A 26,141-nucleotide genomic window follows, 5' to 3' on the forward strand; every position below is an offset into this window, starting at 1 on the left:
GGTTAACCAACCTTTTGCTAAGATGGTATGAGCATTTCTGAAATGTTTTCTTAATATGGGCACCCTTTTCTTTAATGCTTAGATTTGCATTCGGCGATTTGGATGTGTGTACCAAGCAGAGATTTGTAAAGTGTCTGGTTGATTTATAGTTCTTGTTGGCTTATGTTGCAGTATAATAATTGTTTCCCCTTGCGATTTATGGGTTCTGAATAAGCGCTTCAACACCCCATCAGGGGTAGCTAGTGCTATACAAGTGCAAACCTTTTTCCCTCCACTATCCTTCTCAAACCAAATAACTGACTAACAAATCCACCACTCAAATTACGTGTGTGTATATATATATGTGTGTGTGTATATATATATATATATATGTGTGTGTGTGTATATATATATATATATATATGTGTGTGTGTGTATATATATATATATATATATGTGTGTGTGTATATATATATATATATATATATATATATATATGTGTGTGTGTGTGTATATATATATATATATATATGTGTGTGTGTGTATATGTGAGTGAGTGAGTGAGTGAGTGACAGACAGACAGACAGACAGACAGACATAGATATAGATATAGATATAGATATAGATATAGATATAGATATAGATATAGATATATATAGATGGGTTGATGATGTGAGTAATGGTAACCAGCAAAAACAAAACACACACAGGTCGTAGTTTGGCAATGAATGTGCAGACAAGTGGTTGAAAAAAAAGGCAGACTATGGTCAACTGAAATGAAGGCTAAGGGTTACACTGGATTCAGAAGATTTGTCCCTTGTCTGCTGCACATGCAGAATTACTTTGATAAGAATCATTAGCTCAGTTTACTTGTGTCAAAAATATAATATGCTTCTATTCTTTGTTTTGAGCCACTCTTGAAATTTCTTAACTTAAGTTTCTTTGTACTTAGAGATTCTGCTCGCTCCAGTCAAGTGTTACTTACCGGCGCTAAGGCTAGCGACAAGACGTCGACGTTTGACACAGGAAAAGTCCGAATGAGTGTGCCTTTTTCCCAGTCCCAGAATTGCACTTTGCCGGTTGAATCTGCACTCACAATTTCTCCGTTGGAAAGGAAGGCCAGACTCCACACCAAACACTCACGGTTGTGAGAGGTTGCCCGATTCCTGTCAACTAGGATCCTCTGCACAGCATGGCCTAAAATTGAAAGTCAGAGCTAGGAGGTGAGCAAAGAGACTTTTATGAAAGGGTGATTTAACCACAGTTAGAAGTAAGATAATAGAAGCTGGCAAATGGCTGTCAACTATGAATGGCAAAAATCAATAAAAAAATATGTGTCAGACCGAAAATGGGTGTACAGGTATATCCTACTACATTAATCACACTACAAACTTGGGTGACCATAATGCCAGCATAACATTGAGTTGACCAGTGTAGGAAGCTGGCTCTGTATATACTATAGCAAAGTGAGGTATAGTGCACACAGAGTCCAGAGGAACCCCAAAGTTAGGCACAGGTAAAGGTAGGAAATACTTTACTCTCCATTTGTGGTAGTGTGGGCGAGCAGTAAGGCTTTTTCAGAGGGTAGTGTTAAGCATTTGTTGTACACACTTAGGCAAGAAATGACGTCACACACTCAAAGACTGAACTCAGACCAATTTTGTTTGTATAAAAATTGTATTTAGTTATTTTATTTCTAGAATCAAGCCAGGCCTGGTGCAGGTAAGTGAAATAATGCCATGCGAGGTTTATGCAGTGAATTGCAGTTGAATGCAGGTTAAAATGCAGTTGGTTGATTTACAGGTAAGTTAACAGTCAAAATTACTTTTCAGTTACTTTGTAGATTACGGTACATGTTACTTCTTGGATTACTTTTTAAGTTACTTTTGCAAATCAGTGTGATATGCCTAGATATCACACTGACATTTTCTAGACAAAAGGTAAGTAATTCAGTTTTTGTACATTTGCAGTTTTGCAAGGTTTTATACAAACCAACTCACACTTGGAATTTTTTTCCAAGAAAAGTAGTCAAGGCAATCCTATAGGAGGAAAGGAAGTTATTGGTTTATAGGTAAGTAATTGGTTGTGGGAGTTGGGTTTATTGGGTTAGAACCAGGGTTCCCCCAGGGTCGAGGATGCACTTTCCAAACACCCTCATTGGCACTAGGGCAGCCGGGTGCAGAGTGCTGAAGCCCAATGTTTTAGCCAACGGGGATAGGGGGCCTCCGGTTAGTGGCTGCTCACGAGTAGGCCACAAGGTTGTGGGAGCAAAGCTCCTGGTGTTAGGCTGAGGGCAAAGGGGGATCCGGTTTAGCACACAAGGTGCACCCACAGCGGCATAGGAGCTGCCGGGTGCAGGGTGCTGGTTTGCGTTGGGTGCCCTGTTGGTTTCAATGGGGATTCTCCAGTTGCAACAAACACTGCAGGCTCAGGGACGAAGATCTTCCAGAAGCGACCACCGGTTGGAGAGGTAAGTTGAGATGCCTGGAGATGCTGGGATACTGTCGGTTGGACCACCCAAGGTTGTGGGACATCGGGTGCAGGGGTGTCTTTAGGCGTCGGGTTTTCTTACCGGCTCTGGTTGCGGGGTATACTCCAGAAGGGGGCTGCAGGCATCGATTAGAGACTTAAGGCAGGTCAGGGATCACCAGGTCAGGGATCACCAGGTCAGGATCGCCAGGGAGGCCTCCTCGTGGTGTTGGCCCACTCGAAATCGGGCTGTGGGCGTCAGGTGCAGACTCGTGGATTTGGCCGGAGCCAGAGTCTGTTGGTGAGCTAATCCAGTGCTCACGGGAGACAAAGTCTTGGTTTGGGAAGGCATGGCAGGTCCTCCAGGTTCTTGGGGGCTGTTAGCTGCAGAACACACTGAGGTTTCGCTGGAGGAAGTTTGAGGTTGGGACAGGTCAGTAGGACTGGGGACAGGTCAGTAGGACTGGGGCCAAGTCAGTTGGTGTCCTCCTCTCCTTCTTTCAGCATGGCTTCTTCAGTCCTTCTCTCTTCTTGTCCGAGGAGGCAAGATTAGGGGTTGCCCGTAAATTCTGGATTTAGGGGCATTACCAAGTAGGTACAGGCCTGGACCAATGGGTCCCTTCCTTGGAGTGGGTACACCCCTTATTATGCCCCACTCAAGTGGGGATGGGGGAGGAGGGGCATGAGCCTCACTCGGATCGCCTGGGTCCCTCCCCCCCCCCCCCCATCTGCTAGATGGCGGGGACAGAGTTGTGCTTCACCTCGCCTCCCCACCTGAGGGGGCCTACCTCTCCTCCTAACTTGGTTTTCCTGCCGATTTGGCCTCAAAAAGTGGGGGTCAGAACCGGTGGGGGCCAGTTGCTGGGAGCAGCAAATGGCTGGGGAGCTCACAAAGGCAGAAAGCCTTTGAAGCTTCCCCTTCGTGGACCCTGCCCATCCTGGGGGAGAAGGCTTAGCACCTCATCCTAGGATGCGCTTTGTTTCAGGACTCCGAGAGCAGCAGGCTCTCAACCCAGGGGTTCAGAAACATGTCTGTTGGTGGCAGCTGGTGAGTAGCCACTCATCCAGGACACTAGACTTAGGTCATTTTTCAGGGGGCATCTATAAGATGGCCTCCAAGTGCATTTTTCATTAAATCCCACACTGGCATCAGTGTGGGTTTAATGTGCTGAGACGTTTGATACCAAACTTCCCAGTTTTCAGTGAAGCCAATATGGTGTGCGGAGTTCGTAATGACAAACTCCCAGCACTATATACTCTATGGCATTACTGCACTTACAATGTCTAAGAATTGACTTAGACACTGTAGGGGTACAGGGCTCATGCACCTGTACCCTCACCACTGGTATAGTGTACCAAGCTAGAGGGGTGTCTTACCTATGCCAGGGCAGTGGACTTTAGGCATGGCACACGTGTGCCATGTCGACTCTTCACTTTGTTCTGCACCAAAACACGCAGCCTGCAATGGCAGTGTGTGTGTGTAAAGGTACAGGGCCCCTAAGGGTGGCACAATAAGTGCTGCAGCCCTTAGAACGTCCCTGGTCACAGTGCCCTTGGTACCTATGGTAACTTTTACATGTGACTTACATGTGGCCAGACAGTTGCCAATTGGGTTTTGCAACAGTACAGTTTAGTGAAAGAACATAGGCCTGGGAACCTGGTTGGCAGAAACCCAGGGCACACTCAGTCAAAGTACATCAACAGTTAGGCAAAAAGTGGAGGCAACCATGCAAAAAGGGGCACTTTCCTACAACCACTACACAGTGGAACATTCAATTATCAAAGCTACATATTTAAAAACAAATATACACATACATCAAAATGAGTGTGCTGGGTTTAAAAAGGTCTACACAATAATGGTTATGTTACTTCAAAATATAAATGTAAAAAGGTAGGATATTTATACATAGATATATGGGATAGTCAAACCAAGTGAACAATACATTCATACATGTACATACATTAAAGGATTGGGTTACATTAAAGGACTACAACAGATCCATGACTTTTAAATATAAATACAAAAGTATACATTTAAAGGAAAAGGTAAAGCTAAGGGTTAGACTAACAACCATATTTAAAGTGTAAAGTGAATTACTTAAAAACATATAAATGTTAAAGGTAGGTTGGTACAGGTACATTAAAGTACAAATCAAATTACATTTATAAGCCAGAAAAAACTTACAATTAAAATAAAATTAAGAAAGGTCATTCTTAAAATGTTGTAGTTCGTGTAGGCTAAAGGACAGTGGTGGACGATGTGGTATAATGTAGTACCTCCGATTTAGTGATCAACAGTGCAAAGAGGGTCAATATCACAACATACAACTGTTGTGCAAGAGTGTGTCAGGTTCTACTCATGGCTATGAGTAAAGGGTGAACGATTGACAGGCATCAAATAATTCAAAGATTAAAGACGAGTAAAATTAAGAGGGCCAGAATGGAGGTGAGCAAATGGATGCACATATGAGTGCAAAAGGCAGCTAATTACATGATTACAGGGATGAAGAGGGACATTACATACACAGTGAATCACCAGCCAACAGCCAGAAGTCATCAGAAACAAAACAAAACAAGTGCCTTACTATCAATCATCACAAAATATAAAACAAGTTAACCATCCAACAGACATCATATACACTTCCAAACCTGACTATAATAGCATCCAAGACAAAAGAAAAGAGTTCAAAACTTATGGATTTACAACCAAACTGAACTTGCCTGACTTAACATCAAAGATTCGAATGGCATCTATGGAACCAGCAGCAATGTGGGTACCAGATGGGAGCCAAGAGAGGGAAAGAATCCGGTCTTTAAAAAACAAAAAAAGATATAAAGTTTAACAAGACAAAACTGGAAAAATAGAAATATCATGCCCTGTAAACATCAAATATAAAATATAGGGCAACAAGAACATGGTTAGTGTTCTATCTCAAACAAAGCAAGTCATTTGTGAAGAAACAGTAGTGAATAAATACAATTATAAAGTGTTCATTGATTTATTATAGCTAATAACAAAATCCAAAGAGCATTGGGGCCGAACTGGTCATGACTTATAAAAACAGTTAGGCACTTTGACAAGTACAGATCAGTTTAGCGCCATCTGGACAATATGTGCCCAGTACAACGTCCAGTTATACGCAAAGGAGATTCTAATGAAAAGAGCAATCGACTTGCTAGTACAGTGGAGACATTTTCTATAATATCTGGCATGTTCAAAAATAGATGGCAGATTTGAAAAGGCATCACATGAGTGGTCCAGCTGCAGGTAAAAGTGTGATGGACTGGTATTCTAACGGGTGGCTAATGTTGATCTTTACAAGAGGAGCGCAACCACCCAGAGCCGTGTCCCTAGATTCCCATTCCACCTGATGAACAGGGTTTGGCATTTCAATTTTTTGCCACCTGTGATACTGAGAACTGTCAACAACGAGGTTCTAAGGGTAGTGCCTCCGTTACAAATACAGGACTAGATCTCATAATAAATACAATACAATTGATAATTACTTTTTGCTCATGTGCCTACCTTTCTGACGGTCAAAACTCTTCTCAAACTGTATTTTATCTGGAAGAATTTGGAATAATTTTACTGATCCATCTTCACACCCTATCTGTTAGAAAAAAATAACGAAATCAGTTCAGGTTTAACTATGTGGGGCTGGCTGATATGGGAAGTTCTGAGCAAATTCAATTCACACGAATAATGTAGTTCTATAAACAGAATACAACACAACTAATTTAAAGATGCATGCAACAACACTGAATGAAATAGTTGATGCTTTTGTACAATTGCTGTTAACTAGAACACAACTTTTTAGCACACCATCCAATTAAAGTGAACACATTACAACGTCCAATGTACACTCGAAATTCAAAACATATGACTTTCATATGATCTGTTTACATTACTTCCATTACATTTGGATTCTATCATTCACTTTCCCACAGCAAAACACTATCAATATGCCTTTTTAGTATGTCCTACTTCTTAGTCTTTCAACAGGAACTTGTGAACAAGTTATGCAGTCTGGCTCTAAAATTCCAGAGCATCTTCAAGGTAGGCTAAATCTTACAGGCTTGGCATGTTATATATTTGAGACACCTTTCCTTTGGTGTTCTTGACATGGGAGCTCTTTTGCCCTTCTTTTCTTGGGCATGGTTCTATCTCATTTGTCTGACTACTATACAAAAGGTAATGAACAAGCAGTTAGGTATGTGCTTACTCGATCATAACTGCAACAAGAGATGCCATTCCTGGAATTTTTGAACATGCTATACATGTTCGGTCTTTTCAGAAAAATTTGAGGACATGCTATCCAGTGTCCCCTTGATTCCAGCATGGCGGTCCTAAAGAAAGCTATTCAGATTCTGCAGACCTCTGTCCTAGAAATATTGATCCAAGATTACAGACACTGTTTAAACCATGTATCAGAATTTCTGGACAAGCTTTCATCTTTGATTGACCTTTCAATGGGGGTTTCTGGATGCACTCATTAAATTTCTTTTTGGCCATTTTATGACCCAATGTTTCTTTGAGCATTACCTAATCATCACAAGGAAACAATTAAAAGAGTGTTATTGCTTAATTTACTAGCAGAAATTCCCGGTCATATCAGCATTGCTCATATTTCCATTGGATGTTCATGGACGTACAATACTCTTTCTTTGTGACTCTTCCATCAGAATGCCAGGATGTGTTCTTTTATATTGTATTGTATTGTTTTTTCTGTCTGTCTGTCCTGTGTTTTCTTTGTGAGCCCCACAATTCTTGGCCCTATTTCATCATGCTGGTTACCCATAAATTCCTGCAGGAATCAAGCTGTCTCTTACAACTTCCCATGCTTGCTATCCTGTATTTTGTTACATTTTAGTTCCACTATGCGTTCTTGCACTTCTTCACTGGATGCAGTCTGAATACACCAACTCAATCTTCACAAATTCAAAATGTCCCCCACTTTGCGCAAGCCAGAGCCAACCATAAAATACAGATTATCTACAGAGTTTAAAAAACAGCAAACTAGACTACTTTGCCAGAAAGCGTGCAATATTGGGTGGTCAAAAAACAACAACCTTTTGTCTCAACTTTACCTGCCTTGAAATTCAAAGAGTCTATAAAGGAATCAAAAACATGAACTTTTCTATTATGCACCCACACTCCAGAAAGACTTACCGCTACACACAGACTGCTACGAAGCAATTTCCTAGAATGTAAACAAAGGGACTCTGACCAGGACTGCAGCTGTATCATGCTATTTGTGGTTACCACAGCATACTAACCGCTAAGTGAGTGCCACTGGGATTAGCAGCAATGCCCCAAATGGGACCCCCAAAACCATCCAAGCTATATTTGATGCACAGATTTTCCAAGTCGTACTCCAGGATCTTGCCATCCAGACCAGCAGTGAAAAGACGATTGCCTGCAGCCCAACAAATGGCTTCTGTGGATCTCGTCTCATCACCTGGGAAAACCTGAAAACATATACAAAAGTAAGAATACAAAGCCAGATGGAACTGAATACTGCTGCTCGACAGACATATACCATTAAAGTAAAATTCTGATACTAACTTCCAGAGCAATACAAGGCAGATTGGGCAGTCTTCAGATTAACTTTTTTTTAAATGCTTGAATCATGTTTTATTTATATGAATGATAAACCGGCATTGGCACCGCCAATCAGTCTGGCTTTAACCCTTTCGCTGTTAGACCGTACCTCCAGCGCTAAGCCTTTTATTGCCTATTTAGGGTATTTCGGGGTTAGGCCTTCATAACTTTCTGTCCACATAAGCCATCCACGCAAAATTTGTGCCCTTTTATCTCCGACATCCTGGGGATTCTTAAAGGTACCCAGGGTGTGTGAATTTCCCTCAAGGAGACTGAGGAAATAGCCAAAATATAGCTACATTTTGAGTTTTTGGGGAAAAATATGAAAAAAAGAGTTGTGGATAAAAGTTCCCGGCATTTTTCATAAAAATGTCATCAACTAACGGTTTAATGAGCCAAAGTCACCATCATCCCAGCTTTCAGGAACATGCAGAACTGAATCATAAAAACTAATTTTTGTTTTTACCACAGTTTTGGCATTTTTCAAAGAGGTACCCCATTTGTTCTATTTTTTTGTGCTTTCAACCTACTTCCAGTTTGTGGAGCACACACGTGTGAAACCCAGGGGCGATCCAGGAAGGCTAGATATTTCTGAAAAGAAGACAAATTCTGAATTCAGCAAGGGGTCATGTGTGTACATCCCTCAAGGATTTCCCAAAGAAACTAACTGTTGAAATAAAGAAATATTGAAAACGAGTAGGAAAAAACAGCTATTTGTGACAATGTTTTCATCTGTAACTTTTGGTCATGATGGCCGAATTACAAAAGCAATGTACGATTACGCTCGCTAGACCCTTTTCGCTATGGGGATATATAGGGTGTGTAGGTTCTCCTAGAACCCGAGGTACACAGAGCCAACAACTGAGCTGCACCTTAGAATGGTTTTTCATGGTGGACTGAGGATAGACCAATTCATATGGTGAAATGTGTAGAGTGAAAAATAGATACAAAGGTAACCTATGTATTTCTGAAATGGGCATAAGCTATGGAGTTCAGAAGCAGTGGTTATTTGCACATCTCCGAATTTGAGGGTATCCGTACGAGCATATGATTTTAGAGGATATTTTTCTAAAATGTCTTCTTTCTTACATGCTGGCTTACATTTGGATGCCACAAATGCAGCAAAATCCAATTGGTAATAATGAATATCCTACTATTCTATGCTCCCAGATGTCTTCAGATAAAAATGGTGCCTCACTTGTGCAGGTAGGCCTAGTACCCGCAAAAGGAAACAACCCAAAATGCAACATTGATACATCACATTTTTCCACTCAAAACTGACCTGTTTTTCTTTTACAAAGTGGGTAGCTGTGGATTTTGGGCCCTAGCTCAGCCGGTACCCGAGGAAAGCATTCCCTCAAGTCTTCTGATAAAAATGGTACCTCCCATGTATGGGTAGCCCTAGTGCCCGCGACAAGAAACAGCCCAAAACTCAACATGGATACAACACGTTTCCACTGAAAACTGACTCGCATTTTGGAAGGTGGGTAGCTGTGGATTTTGGGCCCCAGCTCAGCCAGCACTTAGGAGAACCCTAGCAAACCTTTCCATTTTGGGAAACTAGACACATAGGGGAATCCAGGATGGGGTGACTTGCTTGGCTCTCACCAGGCTGTTTTACCCATTATCCCTTGCAAACCTCAAACGTTGAATAGAACTCATTTTCCTCACATTTCTGTGATGGAAAGTTCTGTAATCTGCAGGGAGCCACAAATGTCCAACCACCCACCATTCCCCCAACTTGTCCTAATAAAAACGTGACCACACTTGTGTAGCTGTGCTAGTGCATGCTACAGGCAAGAATCAAACCAAGGTCAATGGGAGTCTCACAGAGTGACTCTTATGGACCTTGGTTTGATTTGTGCAGATTGGGGGCACTAGATCAAGTGACAGACGTGAGGTAGCATTTTTATCGGGACATGTGGGTGAATGCTGGTTGGTAGGAATTTTGTGGATTCCTGCTGATTCCGATAGTTTACATCACACAAATGCAAGGTAAATGTGCAATTTTAGTCAAAGTTTGAGGTTTGAAGGCATGGTGGGTAAGAACACTTTATGAAATTCACGCAAGGCATACCACTTTGGAATCCCCCAGATATCTAGTTTTCAGGAATGTTTCGGTTTGGTGGGTTTCTCATGCTGCCTGCTCTTAGCCCAACTCTGCTACCCATATGTAGCGGTCCACCCACCAAAATTATGCCATAAAACAAAATCGCCCCTGGTGTCTAGTGGGCTTTCTGCACCCCCTCCCCGGGAGCAGGGTAGAGGTAACAACCTCAAATATGTCTCCGGAGGGCAGAAATACATTTGAGCCTAGGGGTACGGGGAGAATTAGCCCTTTGCTAGGGTGCTGCTCTCCACCCCGGAGGTCTAGTGGGCAACACCTCCTATCTGCCCCAGACAGGGAGGGAAGAAAGACTGCTGGGGGTTATATGGGTGGGTGGAGACTAGCCCTCATGCCTGGCAGGACCGCCACCACCCATTCCGCCTCTAAAAATGAAATCCTGGTGTCTAGTGGGATTTCTGCACCCCTCCCCGGGCAGATTGGAGGTAAGAACCTCCAATCTGCCCCGGGGGTGGGGGAGCAGAAAGACTTTTCGGGCCAGGGGTTGGGGGGAGAACACTAGCTCATTGCCAGGTACGGGGGGAGGCCCCCCTCCAATTATAGTCCCTGGAAGTCTAGTGGGCTTTCTCAGATTGGAAGAAGACACCTCCATTCTGCCTCTGTTGGGGGTCATAAAGCCTAGGTGAGCCGCCATGACCCATTTGTACCCCTATTAAAAAATTCCAGAGCCGTATTACACAAAGTGCCCCTGGGGCGCAACGGACGCTTGCGCCCTCTTTGCGTACCCCCAGGGTACTTTGGTATTACAGAAGGGGCCGCAGACGCTTCTGCGGCCTCTTCTATAATACCAAAAGCGCTGGCGCAAAAAACAGGACCTGCGCTTTCTCATGAGGGTGCTCCCTCATTTGCATGGGGGTATGCCCCATGCAACCTCCAATTTGCCACCAGAGGAGCAGATAGACTAAGTCAGGGGTGAGCAATAGCACATTGTGAGGGGGCAGATACCATCACAAGAAAGAGTTCCTTAGTGGAGTGGACTCCTGCTTGGGGCCAAGCCTGTTGCTGTGATCTCTAAGCAGGTAAACACTAGGGAAAGGTACCACTGGAAAATGAAGATTCTCTCCTTTCCAATGATACCTCTCCCATGTGCTTTGATGCTCGAGGGACTGAGATATGCCCTGAGCACCGAAGCAGTGAAAGTGAAATAAGCCGATAGTTTAAGTTCACTTTCACTAAAATAATGTCAGTGCGCAATACATGCCGATTGTCATTTCAGAGGAAAAAATAAAACAGCCTCTGGAGGTGGGGAAGCTCTTTCCCCAGCTCCAGAGGCTAAAATAAATAAAAGGAAATCCCTCTGGTACATGCACCAGAGGGATTTCCTGGAGGGATTTCCTGCCTGAAGCACAAGGATGGCCTGGAGCAGTCCTCAGCACACGAGGACGGGTGCGGAGGACGGCACGGAGCAGTCCTCCACACCATAGCAGTTAAAGAGATGTTGTATGGTAATATAAAGCATTACAAGTAAATAGCATGGGAACAGATATGTATTTGTATGGAAGTAAAGAACTGCAGAATAATATTTATGTAGATTAAAAGGTCAAGTGACAGTTAAACTGTCAAGCCAGACTTCCAAATCTGCTGCCGGAGAAAAACATCATTAATTTTCCCGTTACTTAAGACACTTTTATAGCATTCCAATGTCGTGTGTGTACCCTTGAAAGTTCAAGCTCAGGCAGCTAGGTAAATAAACAAAAATATCAAAGCTGTGTGGAGGGCAAGCGCCTTTCTGCGGAAGCACATAGCTTCTGCCCAATAAAAACATGAACTCTTGACTTCCAACATGTGGGCGAAGCCAAAGCCCCTCTCTAGTGATGCTGACATAACGGTCTGGTGACATCTGCACAGTTAAGCCAGACCAAAAAAACCACAAAACATACTGCCTTAGTTCTGCATATACAAAAAACAGAAACCAACTCACCAGATTTAACAAATCTTCCCTGCACATTCTCGAACTGGAGGTGCCCAAAAAGAACTAGATGTAGGCATCTTATGCTTCTGACAACTGCATAAGACAAAGCATCACATTTGGATTCCCACACAGGTGTGTGGAGTTTAATAAAACATCGGCTTGCCCATGGGACCGGTTGTTTCATAAATGTACTTGTCCTTTAAAAAAATCCACTCGTCCATTTGGTGCCATGTAGTGCAGCGACAAATTATGGCAGCAATCTCATTCTATAAAAGCTCTGATATTAGTCTTTCGGATTATGCCAGGGCTCATACTATAATACAGTTTGAATTCTAGCAATTTCCCTATTTTGACACTTTTCTGGAGATCTACAAACTGGTGCTAGAGATAGCATTAAGCAATAGTTCCAGGGTTGGAATGCCCTTTTGAGTCTGTGCAAACCTACTAAATTGCATGCTTTAGTGGCTTTCACCAGCTCTTCTCTCAGCTTTTACCATGCTGAGAAAGGTTGGAAATTTACTCCTAACAATGGTAGAAGTAAACCTTCTTCCAGGGTAGGGAAAAAAGTGGTTGGAGTGAAAGTAAACTTGTAAACGTTCAACAGATTTTCTCATGAGCAAATCTATACCTGCATATTTGCTCGTGCTAAAAACAGTTCACAAATATTTTCTAGGACTACGATTTCCTGTCCTACTTCTGTAAATACATGTGAATTCATGAAAGCTGTAATTCTGCACAAATGCAAGGACATATATCCTGGGTGCGACTTTGTGACTTTCTTTAAGAATTGGGACCATAATTAGGTCTGTGGTTAACCAAGAACATTAGTTTATATAAAAATTCTATAACTATCTACCTACCCATCGACTGGCTTCCGCTCTTTCACAAGGAGTACATCGGGACGCAAAGTCGTTTTGTTCAGTGCCATGAACTACTGCGGCAATGTGTGCTTTTTGAATCCAAAAAATATTATTGCTTTTTGCCAATGTTTGTTATAATGGTGGAGGCTGGGCAGCTCCCACAACGTTTTACAAAAACCTTATCCAGAAGCGAATTGACAAAAACAGAAGGCTGACCAGCAATAACAGACCTATTGACTTTGCCAATTCTTGTTTATTTACATATTTCCTATTATCTTGTTGAAACTGGTTGCACTGATTTTCCATTACGAATACTGTTTGGACATACTAGCATGCATCAATACATTTTACTAAATTATGCTTCACAGAAATTTAACCTACAATTTCACAGCAGTTTAGCGAAACTTGTTTTTCCTAGTTGCCCTTTTTGTGAACACTATTTGGAAAGCAAAGGATCCTGAATTTTGCTTTTAAGCTTCTGCAGATATTTGCATCTAATCAGATAGCATTCTGAGAGCACTGTACGTAACCTCATATTGCTAAACTTTTCAAACGTGTGTACGCATTTTTACACTGGAACCACTGTCAATAGTCCAGTCCGAGCGTATGTTACCTCGGAGCACTCACCCTAATCAGAAAGGCTTTGTAATAATGAACCATAAATACAAGTTCGAACAGCATTAACATATGGACATAAATATTACCTCAACTGCAGACAATGCCCTGATCTATAATGTGGTACCGTAAACTGGCAGCCAAGGGATTAGTGCTGTGGGGGGGTTGGGCTTACTTGCTCAAGGACAAAATAAACATGAAAACTTGTCGTACTTGGCCCCAAACAATAAGTCCTGGGAGTCGGGCTATAGGAATTCCACACCCCTGCCATACATCCGGTATTATTCTTATACCCATTGGGTCCCATTCACTCAATACTTTGGGATTGCTAACCACCTACCCAACTTTCGCTACCCACAAATGGGTGTTTTTCATAAACTTTCCTTTCTATTCAGTTTTGTTTGTGCCCATCTTCCAGGTTCATCTGACCATCTTAATGGAGGAAGTATGTTTTCCACTGTATATAAAACAGAGATAACCATTTCTCAGAATGGTTTTGTTCATCCTTAACAATGGTTCTCTAGTGACCACAGAGTCCATTCATTGATCACCACCAATGGTGAAGCCAGGTGGTACTTATGTATATTCAGAAGGGATATCAAACCATTATATGCTCAATGTACCTTTCTAGAAAGTGTATTCAGAGCAATAGTAGAGCACAGCCCTCCGACAGGAAAGATCATAAAATCCCTTCAGGGGGCCTGAAGGGTACATTCAGCAAAGAAATAAAAATCTAGGGAGTTCAATAAGTTTTATAATGCGGTATTTACTAGCAGAGCTATTTGGTGTATCCCAATTGTGACGCTTCCAAGTGAATACGCGTCACCAGACTTTGAAAGTTATGCTCATAGAATCACTCCTCATCTGTAGTAATACATAAGCTCAGATATTTAAAACCTTATGTCGTGATTAAAAAGGGAGAGTCCGACTGCAGCGATGGACTCAGACCATGAATAGGGTATTCACCAGACTTAGCCAAACTGAGCTCAAATCCACAGAATCAACTATATATTTTAAAGATGCATTGAATTAGCTTAATTGACTCATCTAGCTGCGATATACAACAAATATTATTGGCCTATAATTAAATTCTGTCTTTCCAGAGAAAGACCCTAAGTAGTGGGACTGAGCTAGTAGGTCAGATGCTCAACCATGAAAGTGAACAAAAGCTGGCACCCCTTTCTAATGCACCAGTTTCAAAATAAGGGATAGGACATTAACCTATTATTACTGATTCTTGCTATTCTTGACTTTTACAATAATTTCATACATGAAATTATTTTACGTTGTAGACCCATGCCTTCTAGTACATGTAACCTAAATGACCACTCTATCAAGTCAAGCTGCTTATTTGTATCTAAACACAATATTGCAATATACTTAGTCACCCATTGCATTCCTCGCACATGGGCTTCACCTCCGCAACTTGTGTCGGCGACACCGAACCGGTGTCTGCTGTGGCTTTGGTCAGAGCTGCCAATCTACGCTCTGTCGCTTGCATGTTACGTTCTAGGGTTACGCGGACCCCTGCTAACTGTTAGATGCAGGCCCCTCTAGCGACGACTTTGAAGGTGTCCCATTCTATCATCCTGGAGGATGCCATATAGGCGTTTCCGGAGAAATAGTCTCTAATGCTGTTTTCCTACTCATGGAAGGAGATCTATCCTTAGATATGTCGAGTACGCAATTGTAATCCCCTCCTAGAATCCATGGCGATGTGGTGTACTGGGCAAGGACCCTCGACAGGTAATGCCAGAATTTCCCTTGCTCAGTGTTTGGTGCATAAATGCTGCCTATTAATATCGGTCGGCCAGTTAAGAGTCCCACTATAAGTGCATAACACCTCTCTGCATCCATTTCCCTGCATATTTCCTGAAATGGGTCGAGCAGGGACTCTTGAGACACCCGAGGGGACAATACAAGCAGAGTGAACAGAATGTATATAGAGTTAAGATGAGCCCAATCAGGAAGTTATTTGGACAACAGCCGGGAGCTATGGTGAAGGGAGGAGTGGTGGCTTAAAGTCTATGGCTGTAGGTTGCGTACCACACCTAAGTAGCAGCGACTAGATGGTTTGGTTTCCCAAGAGGTTATAAGGATTGCAACTACACAATTGTTGTATGCTACATTTCATGTCATGCTGTAACTGGCCAAATTAGTGCTCCTCGTGCAAACGCGGAGTAGGTAGTGGCGCAGAAGGTAAAATATTTGCCAAGGATCACACAATTTGAGGCAAGTTTACGGGTCAACTACATGACCGTTAGGTCGAGTAGATAATTGAAGTCACTAGACCTGCAAGTGTGGTAAAATGTTTATGATTTTTTGAGCCCTGCAGCGAGATACCACCATTTACGGACGAACCACGCTAACAACAAGGATTATTCCTTTTTGTCCCCATGCTTTTCCTTTTTGACAGATATTCATTCGGTCTCTAAAACACCCGGTCATCTACAGTACTTTGAGACTACATTAGAGTGCAGAAACAAGCTATACAAATTAGCACATAAGATAGAAGGATTCGAGGAAAAAGGAGGCAATGTTACTGATTAAGAACAAAAAGTGGGGAAGGGCTTACAAAGTGTAAGAATTAAGCCACTTTGGTTCACCATGATAATTAAAAATAGTTATGTTTCTGCAGGTCATGGTCTGCAAGCATGCCTTTTGGGTATTGGGAACAGGGCATGTCCTTTGGAAATGCTATGTGGGCAGTCTGAATGACCACAAGACATGGCCTGTAGTGTTACCTGTAGACACTGGACAGAGGGCATGCTCAGTAAGTTAATCGGCAGGGTCAACAGAGTATAGCTCGCAATCATGCCGTAGTCGTACAAATCACATACATACTTTAATTTTTGTGTCTTTTGTGGACAGAAGCCATGGTTTATGACATTTATAAATACATTTTATGTTCAAAGTTTTTTTAACGCCACTTTAAGTGTGATGGGATGGCCAATTATGTGTATGCTGGGTGCATGGACTGCAAATCCTGGGTCCAAAATCCAAACTTTTTGTTATGCTGCCATTTTCACACCTCCTGAGTATACCAGGCCTTCCCAGATGGGAGAAGGGACTGGTAGGACAGGGTCGGATCAGTTTGCATTCATGCTGCCACCTGCAGGAATATATTTTGTAATGACTTCAGCTTCAAGATAGCTATGGATGTAAAAATAATCAAACTCGAATTCACATTTCAATTCGACAACTCACATGACAATCAGCCACAAAATACCCTTGACCAACTTATCTGCACAAAAACGTGGCAAGATCAAAGTTAGGTGGACAATTATTTTCATAGATGTGTGCAAGATGTGGCACAGTTAGAAGTAGCACAAAAACATGTCTCCCATTAGTTTACAGGTTGAACCATAAATAAAGCGGTTGCTGCTCATTTTTGACAATCTGTAGGTGCCCTTGTTTGAAAATCACTTACACAATGGCACCAACTGTGCCTTCTAAATGCAGAAATGTGTCCAATAGGCTTTCATGGTGATGGGCTTGTGCAATTAGATTTTATTTACACTTTGTAATACATCACCCTCTTTTTGAGCAGTTTTAATAAGGGGGCAAACAGCCACAGTGAGACCGGACACAGTTCAAGACAGTAGAACTGAGTAAAAACAAAAAACAAAAATGTACACTGAGAGGAACGCTACCAAGCTATCTCAGGCACCCCATGCTAGGCAGCCCTCTTATCAGATATAGGTCTTGTTCACTTAAGTTACTAGTGCAATAAGGGGCTCCTTGGAAGTCAGAATAAAAAATGGCACGTCTTCGTTCGGTTACACTTAAGTAAGGGGCCCAGGCAGGAGCCGCACTGCTGGAAAGGGACACCTAACGGAACAAATATAATTCAAGAACCATGGCATGGCAGGACAGTAAATAGTTCAGTATACAACAGAACTCGAAAAATCCAGTCGCTATGATCTATTTACCAAAACGGTACAATTGTTTCCCCCAATTGGCAATACCTTCAGCACTCTCTGCAAGTCCCTAGTAAATGGTACCCCTGGGACCTAGGGCATGAAGTACTAAAGAAAGGTCTCTCAGTGCTGCAGCAAGAATGAGGCCACCCTAAAGGACCCCTTAACAAACACATCATGCCAGACTGCCACTGCAGGCTGCGTGTTTTGGTGCAGACAAAAGTGAAAATATGACATGACGCACATCCCTTGTAAGTCACACTACAGCAGGCCTTACAGCCCTAAAGAAGGGTGCTTAATATTACCTGTGAGGGCATACCTGCATGAGCAGATATGCCCCTGTGCAGGTCAGTTCCATTATTGCCAGTGCAAGTGAACACAGACACTTGTGAAAATGAGTTTCCCAGCTAAATGATGGCTTCACTGACGGTAGGGATGTTTGGTATCAAACATGTTATATTAAGAAACCTACACTGATTCCAGTGTTGGATTTATTAATGCACCCAGTGGGCACCTTGAGGTGCCCCCTGAAAACCTACCAGCCCCTGGTATGTTGGATGACTGGTTTATGCCAGCCTGCCACCAGAGACGAGTGTATGACCCCCAAGGTGTTGTGTTTTGATCTAGATGCCCGCACATAGGATTCCCTAAATCATGTCCTGTTATAGGCACAATTCGCATTGCCCTTATTTGGACACAGAAACCCAGTCCTTATTTAGGCATTTGCTATGCTATCCAAATACAGGCATGGTCACCTATATCCGTCCATCCCACGTCACAACGAGTTCTTAGAAAACCAGACCCTTAAGCCATCGGGACTTTCCCTAGCTAGGATTATTGATTTCTCCAAGAACTCATCTATTATGCATGAACAACTATTCCTTAGGGGTTCATCCATGATGGCTTCCTCTGCCCGACTTTACGTCAATGCTAGCATTCCTAAGCACCTCCCAGGTAAAAAATATACCTTCCCTTGCCATGGCAAACCACGGCACGGCTAGGCACAACTTGACTGCACGGTTTGCCACGGCAAGTTCGGAAGAGACCATATCCCCGGCCTGACGCACTGACCAGACGCTGTCATCCCTGCTCGCAGAGAATCCAGCTTCCAGTGTTCTAACTCCCTTCGCGGGGTGTTAGAGTTTGAGAACCGGAAAGAGATTCCCACCTCTCTCATTCTAAAGGTATGCAGCTGACTAGAACCTAGAGGGACTCTTGGCATACAAACTTAGTATATACCATACTATAGAAAACAGCACCAACTCTTACCTCGTACTGCACTTAGGTTAGGAACACTGGGGTAGAACTATTTAGAAGCATCAGACGAGTATTCACTTTTAACCTGTGTTATTTATGTATGTATATATGAATATATGTCATAGCTAAAAGACAACACTATTGCAGTATTATTTCTTCCACCTACTAACGCTGTGCATATTATATTTTGCTTACTGTCTAATGATTGTAAAAGCTCAAAACCCTGAAGAAACTAAGCATGCACGATTGACTGAGTGAAACTGTTATCTATTGTTTCCACGATTCTGAGACGCATTCCAATTCTAAGGGAAACAAAGTTGTCATGTTTATGCGGTTGTCAGAAACTAATCCCTTCTTGTTCATTCGAGAAGTTTCTAGTGACCTCTGAGTTAGCTGGCACACACAAGTAATTAAGTTTAATGTACTCAATAGGAGCATACTGACCTTAGTCCTATGCAAAAACTATAGTGTATATTATTCCAATGCACAGAGCCCATAAGGGAAATAGGAACTACACTACATGGCGCCCAACGTTTGGTAAGGCACTAATTTAACGCTAGATACTGAAGTAACTTGGTCATACTTTTCTCAGAGACCCCTACTCATAATACTCCATAAGACGTCTGGAGTGGGTAGGGTTAATATCCGCCATAGCTGAGTAGGCCGAGAATCCTATGTATTAGCTGTTTGGTTTGTTCAAGGTTGAAGGATACAGTGTTCCAAAATATTGTGCATCTTATCTTTGTTTCCTTGAAACTTGTTCTACATTTTTCATTAAACAAATGTCCCATAACGGGGATACAGAGGCTGCGGCTGATCAAGTCGCAACAGCTATTAATACTACAGGTTTAAATTAAACCGATGAGGGTGTTATAAACATCCCTCCAAACTTAAGGAGAACCATCACTCTAAAACTTATAAAACATGGCCTAACACCAAGAGATGGTAGAGCAGTTTTTGTGATAGAGGCACATGAATCTTTTCAGACAGAGGTATTCTATTCATGGATTACATTCCCAGAATCAAATCCAGTAACATGTGTTTCACTACTTCAAAGAAGATGAACCACTTGAGGAATACATTCCCTTCGAGGATATTGAAATTCCACTCACATACCAGGAGCATCAGCTATGGTTTAAAGGCGCCCTAAAACATTCCAACCACATAACCAGGCTCTGTCCACTAGGTAGACCAGAAGCAACATGGCCGATTTTAGCCGGCTACACACCTCATCCTGACATTGAAGCAATGTCAGACGATGAATTACTCACTCAACTTAGAGTTAATAAAAATTTACAGACAGTTAGTACAATATGTAATGCGGACTTTAACAGTCCAACCATCAATAACCATTCCAAATCAAACCCCTCATCAGGGGAATACACTAAAAATTACTCCACAGACTTTCCACGCAGTCATGGGTAAAATACCCACAAAACGCGAATAAATTCCATTCTGGATAGCTCAAAAAATTACTCAAATCGAAGCAGTACTTCCTAATACTAGCCCTTATGAGAAACACAGAATCTTAACAATCTGTTTCCCAATGGGGATCACACCACATCTGGAAGACTGCACCACTTGGGGCACAGTCTTTGCTGCCATCTATACTAAAACACATGGTGTTCCGTCTATTGCGGTAATACCCGATGCCCTGAAACAAATTCAAAATGAATACGGGGCAGAGCGTGCTCTCAATCTAGGTATGAAATTACTAAAGAACTTCGACCAGGTCTCAACAATAATATCTAATATTAAAGGGGAGGCAGCAGCAGTGGTGATCTGCTAAAAATTAAGGGAATTGGATGTCACAGATCATAAACATGAACTACCCAAAATACTAGAAAAATCCTATGAAGAATTAGGCAGAGACAGTTTGGGTGGTAAACCGGTTAAACCACAACTGTCTGAGGGTCCTGGAAAGAATTCAATTAAACACAACCCTACATCTTCTAAAAAGAAGTGGGAAAATAAACATTCAAAAGAGAAACTTTCTCAATCCCGAGGTAGGTCTCTTCAAAAGGAGCCCTCTGACAGGAGGTATAACCTCAGGAATAGGGATAATTTGAAAAAAAACAGACAGGTATCAAGATACTGATACACGTTCCTCTCGTACCTTTCAGACATCTTCGCAGACATCCGAAAGAAGAGGACTGTCAGATCACAAAGACGAACGCGTGAAGTCCAGAGACGATCAACACGTTCAGAAAAACAAACCAAAACCTCAATTCACTAAGAAAAAGGTAGCAGGTCTGAAGATCAGACATGCAGAGAATTCTGAGAACACAACTCAAGAACGGAGAATGGGCTCAGACAATGCTGGACAGTGCAGCAGAAGTAACAATAGCTCGCCAGAACCTGAAGGAACTTCTGGAGATAGTGGACTTGAAGGAGTACATCACAGTGGAGTCTGTAGACACCAGGGTTAGTTCTCCACAAAAGTTACATGAAATAACACTCCGGATGGAGGGAGACATACCAAGAAAAGTGAAAGCACTATCTTGGGAAAAACTTTCAAGGGGTTATGACATACTTCTAGCAGAACAACACTGGCCACCAAAATTTGTCAGGGAGTGCCCATATGGCGAAGACATTATTATGCCAGCCTTCTCCAAACATGTTCCTATAAGTTTAAAATATACTTATGCCAGGAAATGGGCAGTTGCCCAGGCCCCAGCATTATACAACAAGCATTTGCAATGCAATAGGTCTCGCATTTATAAGAGTTTGAGCTATTGGCATTGTAAAATTACAGTGCCTTTTATTTATGTTTTGGTTTTAAAACAAATAAAAGGCATTGTCATTTACAATGTCAGTAGCATAAACTCGCATAAAAGCAGTGTGCGGCGTGCAGCAGTGTGCGGCGTGCAGCAGTGTGCGGCATACACCAGTGTGCGGCATGCACCAGTGTTTCGTGTAGCATTGTGCGGCGTGCAGCAGTGTGTGGCGTGCAGCAGTGTTTCGTGTAGCAGTGTGCGGCGTGCAGCAGTGTACAGTGTGCAGCAGTGTGCGGCGTGCAGCAGTGTGCGGCGTGCAGCAGTGTGCGGCGTGCAGCAGTGTGTGGCGTGGTTTGTAGACAACAAGAAAAGCGGACATCAAAGGAAGGGTGGGAGGGAACAAGCATATGGGGTGTGAGTTATAACGAAAGTTAATTGTTGTAAGAGGGGATGCAGGAAGTGAGGCCGAGCGCGCGCTGGCGAAAGCAGTCTGCTGCTTTCAAGTCCGATGCCAGCTTCGCGCTTGAATGCCTCACATGCACTGGCCATAAACCGCATTTCTAAGGTCTTGTGCCCCTTACTAAATCTCTCTGAATGCGTGAGGCGGCGCACGCCCAGGAAGTAGCTGGTGGCAAATGGAATGCGCGTGGTTGTGCGCGTAATCGCCACCCGATCCGCCTGGGAAGCCTTTGGGAGCATTTTCTGAAGCCCCTACATAAGTCTCGCTGAGCGATCGCTTACGCGATCGCCAGGCGAGACCTAAAAAAATCATGTAGGATGGGATGAGGACTCACCTCACCATAAAATCCAATTAAAATGTCAACCTACTGCACAAAGACGGTACCCAATTAAACAATAAGCTAAAAACCAGGTCAGGGAGATCTTAGATCAACTTGAATACAAAGGGGCGATTGAAACATGCACCTCATCAATAAACAATCCTTTGTTTCCTGTTTCCAAACCAGACAACACATCATCTAGTTTTGGAATACAGACACCTGAACACTTGTTCTAAAACTTTTGCAGTACAAAATGCACACAGTACAGCACTAATGAATAATATTGTGCGTAAAAAATATAAAACCACATTGGATATTTCAAATGGTTTCTTTTGTCAAAACATAGCACCTGACAGTAGGTACTTGACAGCTTTCTCAATATTGGGGACCCAGCGTCACTTTTGTCGACTCCCACAAGGGTTCAAGAACAGGCCGGGGTTATTCTCAGCAAGAGTAACAGAGGCACTACAAATTTATGATGGCCAGGCATTGTCATATGTCGATGATATCTATCTGACAGACGATGACCTGGATAGGCACTTGCACAGGGTAAATACCATTATACTGGGCTTTGCCTTTGAGGGCTACAAATTCAATCTTAAAAAAATCAAGATTTGCCAATCTCAATGTCCTATTTCTAGGATATGACCTTTCAAGTGAAGGCAAAAGCCTGGCAGCTAACTTTTTAGAAAAGTGTACTCTGCTCCAACCTCCAAAAACTCTGAAAAACTTACAGTTGATTCTAGGTTTCATGAATTTTGGAAGAACTTACATTCTAAATTACGCAGAAAGGGTTAAACCTCTCTACGAATTAATCAAACCTGATTTCAAAAACAAAGATTGGACACAGGAACACACAGAAATCCTGCGTTCACTTCAAGCTGACACGTTAGCAACAAATCACTTACAAACACGCGTAAATACACGCAATTTAGTGATCCGAATAATTTCGGGTCAATGCGGATTCACCTACTTAACCTTTAATGAAGGTGAAAAGGTACCAATTACATACAAATCACATTTGTATACACAAGCGGAAATGCGATTCACTTTGACAGAAAAAATTCTGACAGCAGTTCAAACCTCTGTAGCAAAAGAAAGAGCTTTACCTCAGGGGAAACGCATTATTGTCGCAACTCCAGTACCAACCTTAGAGGCAGTTACAAAAGTGAGCATTCCAAATGCAAAAGCTTTACATCCAAGATGGATACAATGGGTTAATTCTCTTGCTGCAACAAATGTTGAATAGATTTTTGATCCTAATTTAAAAACCCAAGCATTCCTGCAATACGAACATGAATGTCCTCTGCCTATTGAGATTCTCCCTCTTGACCAGTATGAATTTATCATTTATGCTGACGGATCAGCACAACCCGTTACGGATAGTAAGCAAGCTTACAGTGCAGACTGCGCGATCGTTTAAGGTCATATGAGCAATGGTAAATTCCGACCAATGGTCACTAAAACACAATCTCTAGGAGATTGTACAGCTCAGCGAGCTGAACTACAAGCATTCAAATTGGCACTTGAAAATAAGGATCGCGAATTCCCCACACTTATAGTGTGCGATTCTTTTTACTGTGTTCAATCATACAAGGAATATTTACAGAATTGGCTTCAAAATGGTTTCAAAGATGCAAAAGCTGGCACAATCAAGCATAAAACGCTTTGGGAACAAGAAGTTCAGTTGCGAAACGGACGACAAAACACTCACGTGATACACATGCTGAGTCATCAACGTGATGGTGTTCACGTTGCAGGGAATTCATTGGCTGACGAAGCCGCAAAGGGGGATGTGCAAACGGCTTCCGTAGCTGCGATCACTTGTTCAAAAACGAAAATAGACAGTGAGATATTGTTGGCTGTCAATCGTTCAAGCAAAGGCAGTGGTGCAGCATTACCTAAAAGGTTTCCACTCAAATACTTGTATCTAATTGATGCGAACAACGTTTCGTTTCCTCGAATCCCTGGAGTGGGGGATAGGGTAATTCCAAACATGGAACGTAGCGCAGCTTTGATTTATGAAGCACATCTGGGAGAGGGTCTGTCACATCAGGGGATCTCTAAAACCATATTAACATTAAAAATAGATGTACTGGTGGCCTGGAAAGAATACACTGATTCACATCTTCATCAATAACTGCATAGACTCCAATAGAAATCGCAGTGCAGAACGCTACCAGACTATGAAGTAGCCTGCCCAGCACAGACACCATTGTTAGACAGCATTAGACTAACTACGCGCAGGCGTCCTTTTGGGCAAATGCAATCCCACAAATACTAAATCAAGGTTCCTATGGATGTGGCCTCAGCGCTCGGCTGACGCTCGAACTGTTATAAAAGATTTGAGAGTCTTTATTGGCACATACGCAATAGGCACGCTACACTGACCAGGGCCCTGCGTTTAGCTCTCGGGCTTACAAAGAAGCCATGGCAGTTTGGGAGTTGCATTGCGGTACTCCTCTCCATTCCATCCTGAGGGAAATTCTGTTGTGGAAAGCAAAAACCGGAACATAAAGCGGTCTATAACAGCTAGAGTATTAGGTTTGGGTGATGGGTGGGTCAAACATCTTTATGGGGGGGGGGGCACTCCATATGAGGTCCTATTTGGGACAAGAGTGTGGGTTCCTGATCTCGAATGTAAAGGCACAGTGGTGGAAAATAAACCATTTGATATCAAAGATCGTTTGACTTAAATGAACTAAGATCGAAACAAAGTAACGTGTTCCTGAAGCCGACCACCACTGGGGAAAATCCAGCCGTTCCAGCAAGGCCTGTCTGGATCCCAAAGCTTGGGGATCTAGTCAGAGAGAAGATCGCGGACAAGAAGGAATTTGGAACTTCTTACAGACAACCGGTACCTGTACTAGCAATCCACGGATCAAGAACAGTACTTCTGCCACACCTTGCTGGTAAAAAGGAGAAAAGATTGGTGTCCGTTGACCTCATCAAACCACACTATATGGCCAATACTAAGCAGTAGGCCTTGTGGACTCCGACAAAGTAGCAGACACACTCCTCTAGCTACTATCCAAGAGGTTCAAACTGAAAGTCTCATCACCATTGAGAATCCAACAGTAAGAAATGAAGGACTAAGCAACAATGCTATGGAACTCGTTCCTCTTGAAACCCAAATAACAGTTCGTCCTGATACACCGGTCTACACCAACGTAGCAAGTGATCCACTGGTTCCAGCGATTTCAACGAATCCTGATGCAATATCAACGATTGACAGAACTGCCTCTGGCCATTTCATTAACTTTGATACGTTTTCTGAGGATCCCAGGGAACCTGAAACGACGCCAGCCAAAAAAACTTTCAAAAAACAAGCACAAGGATTCTTTCATCACGTGAAAAAGACTTATCTGGTTTCACCATGGATTGAACTATGGATTATTTCTGGAATATTTTTCTTTCTGCATTGGCTAGCTTTAGTAATGACTCTGAGCATGCTGATAAACGGGAGATATATTCACTGACACAGAAAGTAAAAATGTGAACTTACTTTTGAAACCACACAAATCATCCCATCGTGAAGCAAGAGACTTGTCAGCAGTGAACATCACCGCCGTTCCTATACAAGATGGTATAGTTTGGGCCAAAACGGATTATGATATATTCGGTCCGTCTGAACTTTTGAAGATTCCACACTTATTTAAGATATCATTAAGTGACTTTATTACCTCCAGTACCTAATTCTGATGATTGGGACTTTGAGACTGTTAATAACTAGAAAGGTCTCCTGCATTCTCTGACCATGAAAACTAAGAGGGTTCAACAGACTATGAACAGCTTTTTTGTTATAACCACTATAGTCATCGTTTCTTGCATACATCTGCAACACCTAGAAATGTATTTATGTATAACCAATGGGAACATTGTCCTACACCACTAAGGGGTAGCTCA

General features: G+C 42.5%; 1 protein-coding gene across 5 annotated transcripts in view; it reads right to left on the reverse strand.

Moving 5' to 3' along the window:
• The window catches only part of UTP4 (UTP4 small subunit processome component), a 158,367-nt gene that overhangs the window by 91,951 nt on the left and 40,275 nt on the right, over window positions 1-26,141 (reverse strand). For all 5 annotated transcript variants that reach the window (XM_085638684.1, XM_085638682.1, XM_085638683.1 and 2 more), the window contains exons 3-6: window positions 7,726-7,917; window positions 5,975-6,059; window positions 5,170-5,259; window positions 965-1,176 (exon numbers count right to left, since the gene is read on the reverse strand). In XM_085638684.1, the coding sequence (XP_085494810.1) occupies window positions 965-1,176; window positions 5,170-5,259; window positions 5,975-6,059; window positions 7,726-7,917 (579 nt within the window). The remainder of the gene's footprint in view (window positions 1-964; window positions 1,177-5,169; window positions 5,260-5,974; window positions 6,060-7,725; window positions 7,918-26,141) is intronic.

Source organism: Triturus cristatus, chromosome 12 (genome assembly GCF_964204655.1).
Source record: "Triturus cristatus chromosome 12, aTriCri1.1, whole genome shotgun sequence".
NCBI classification, from domain to species: Eukaryota; Metazoa; Chordata; class Amphibia; order Caudata; family Salamandridae; genus Triturus; species Triturus cristatus.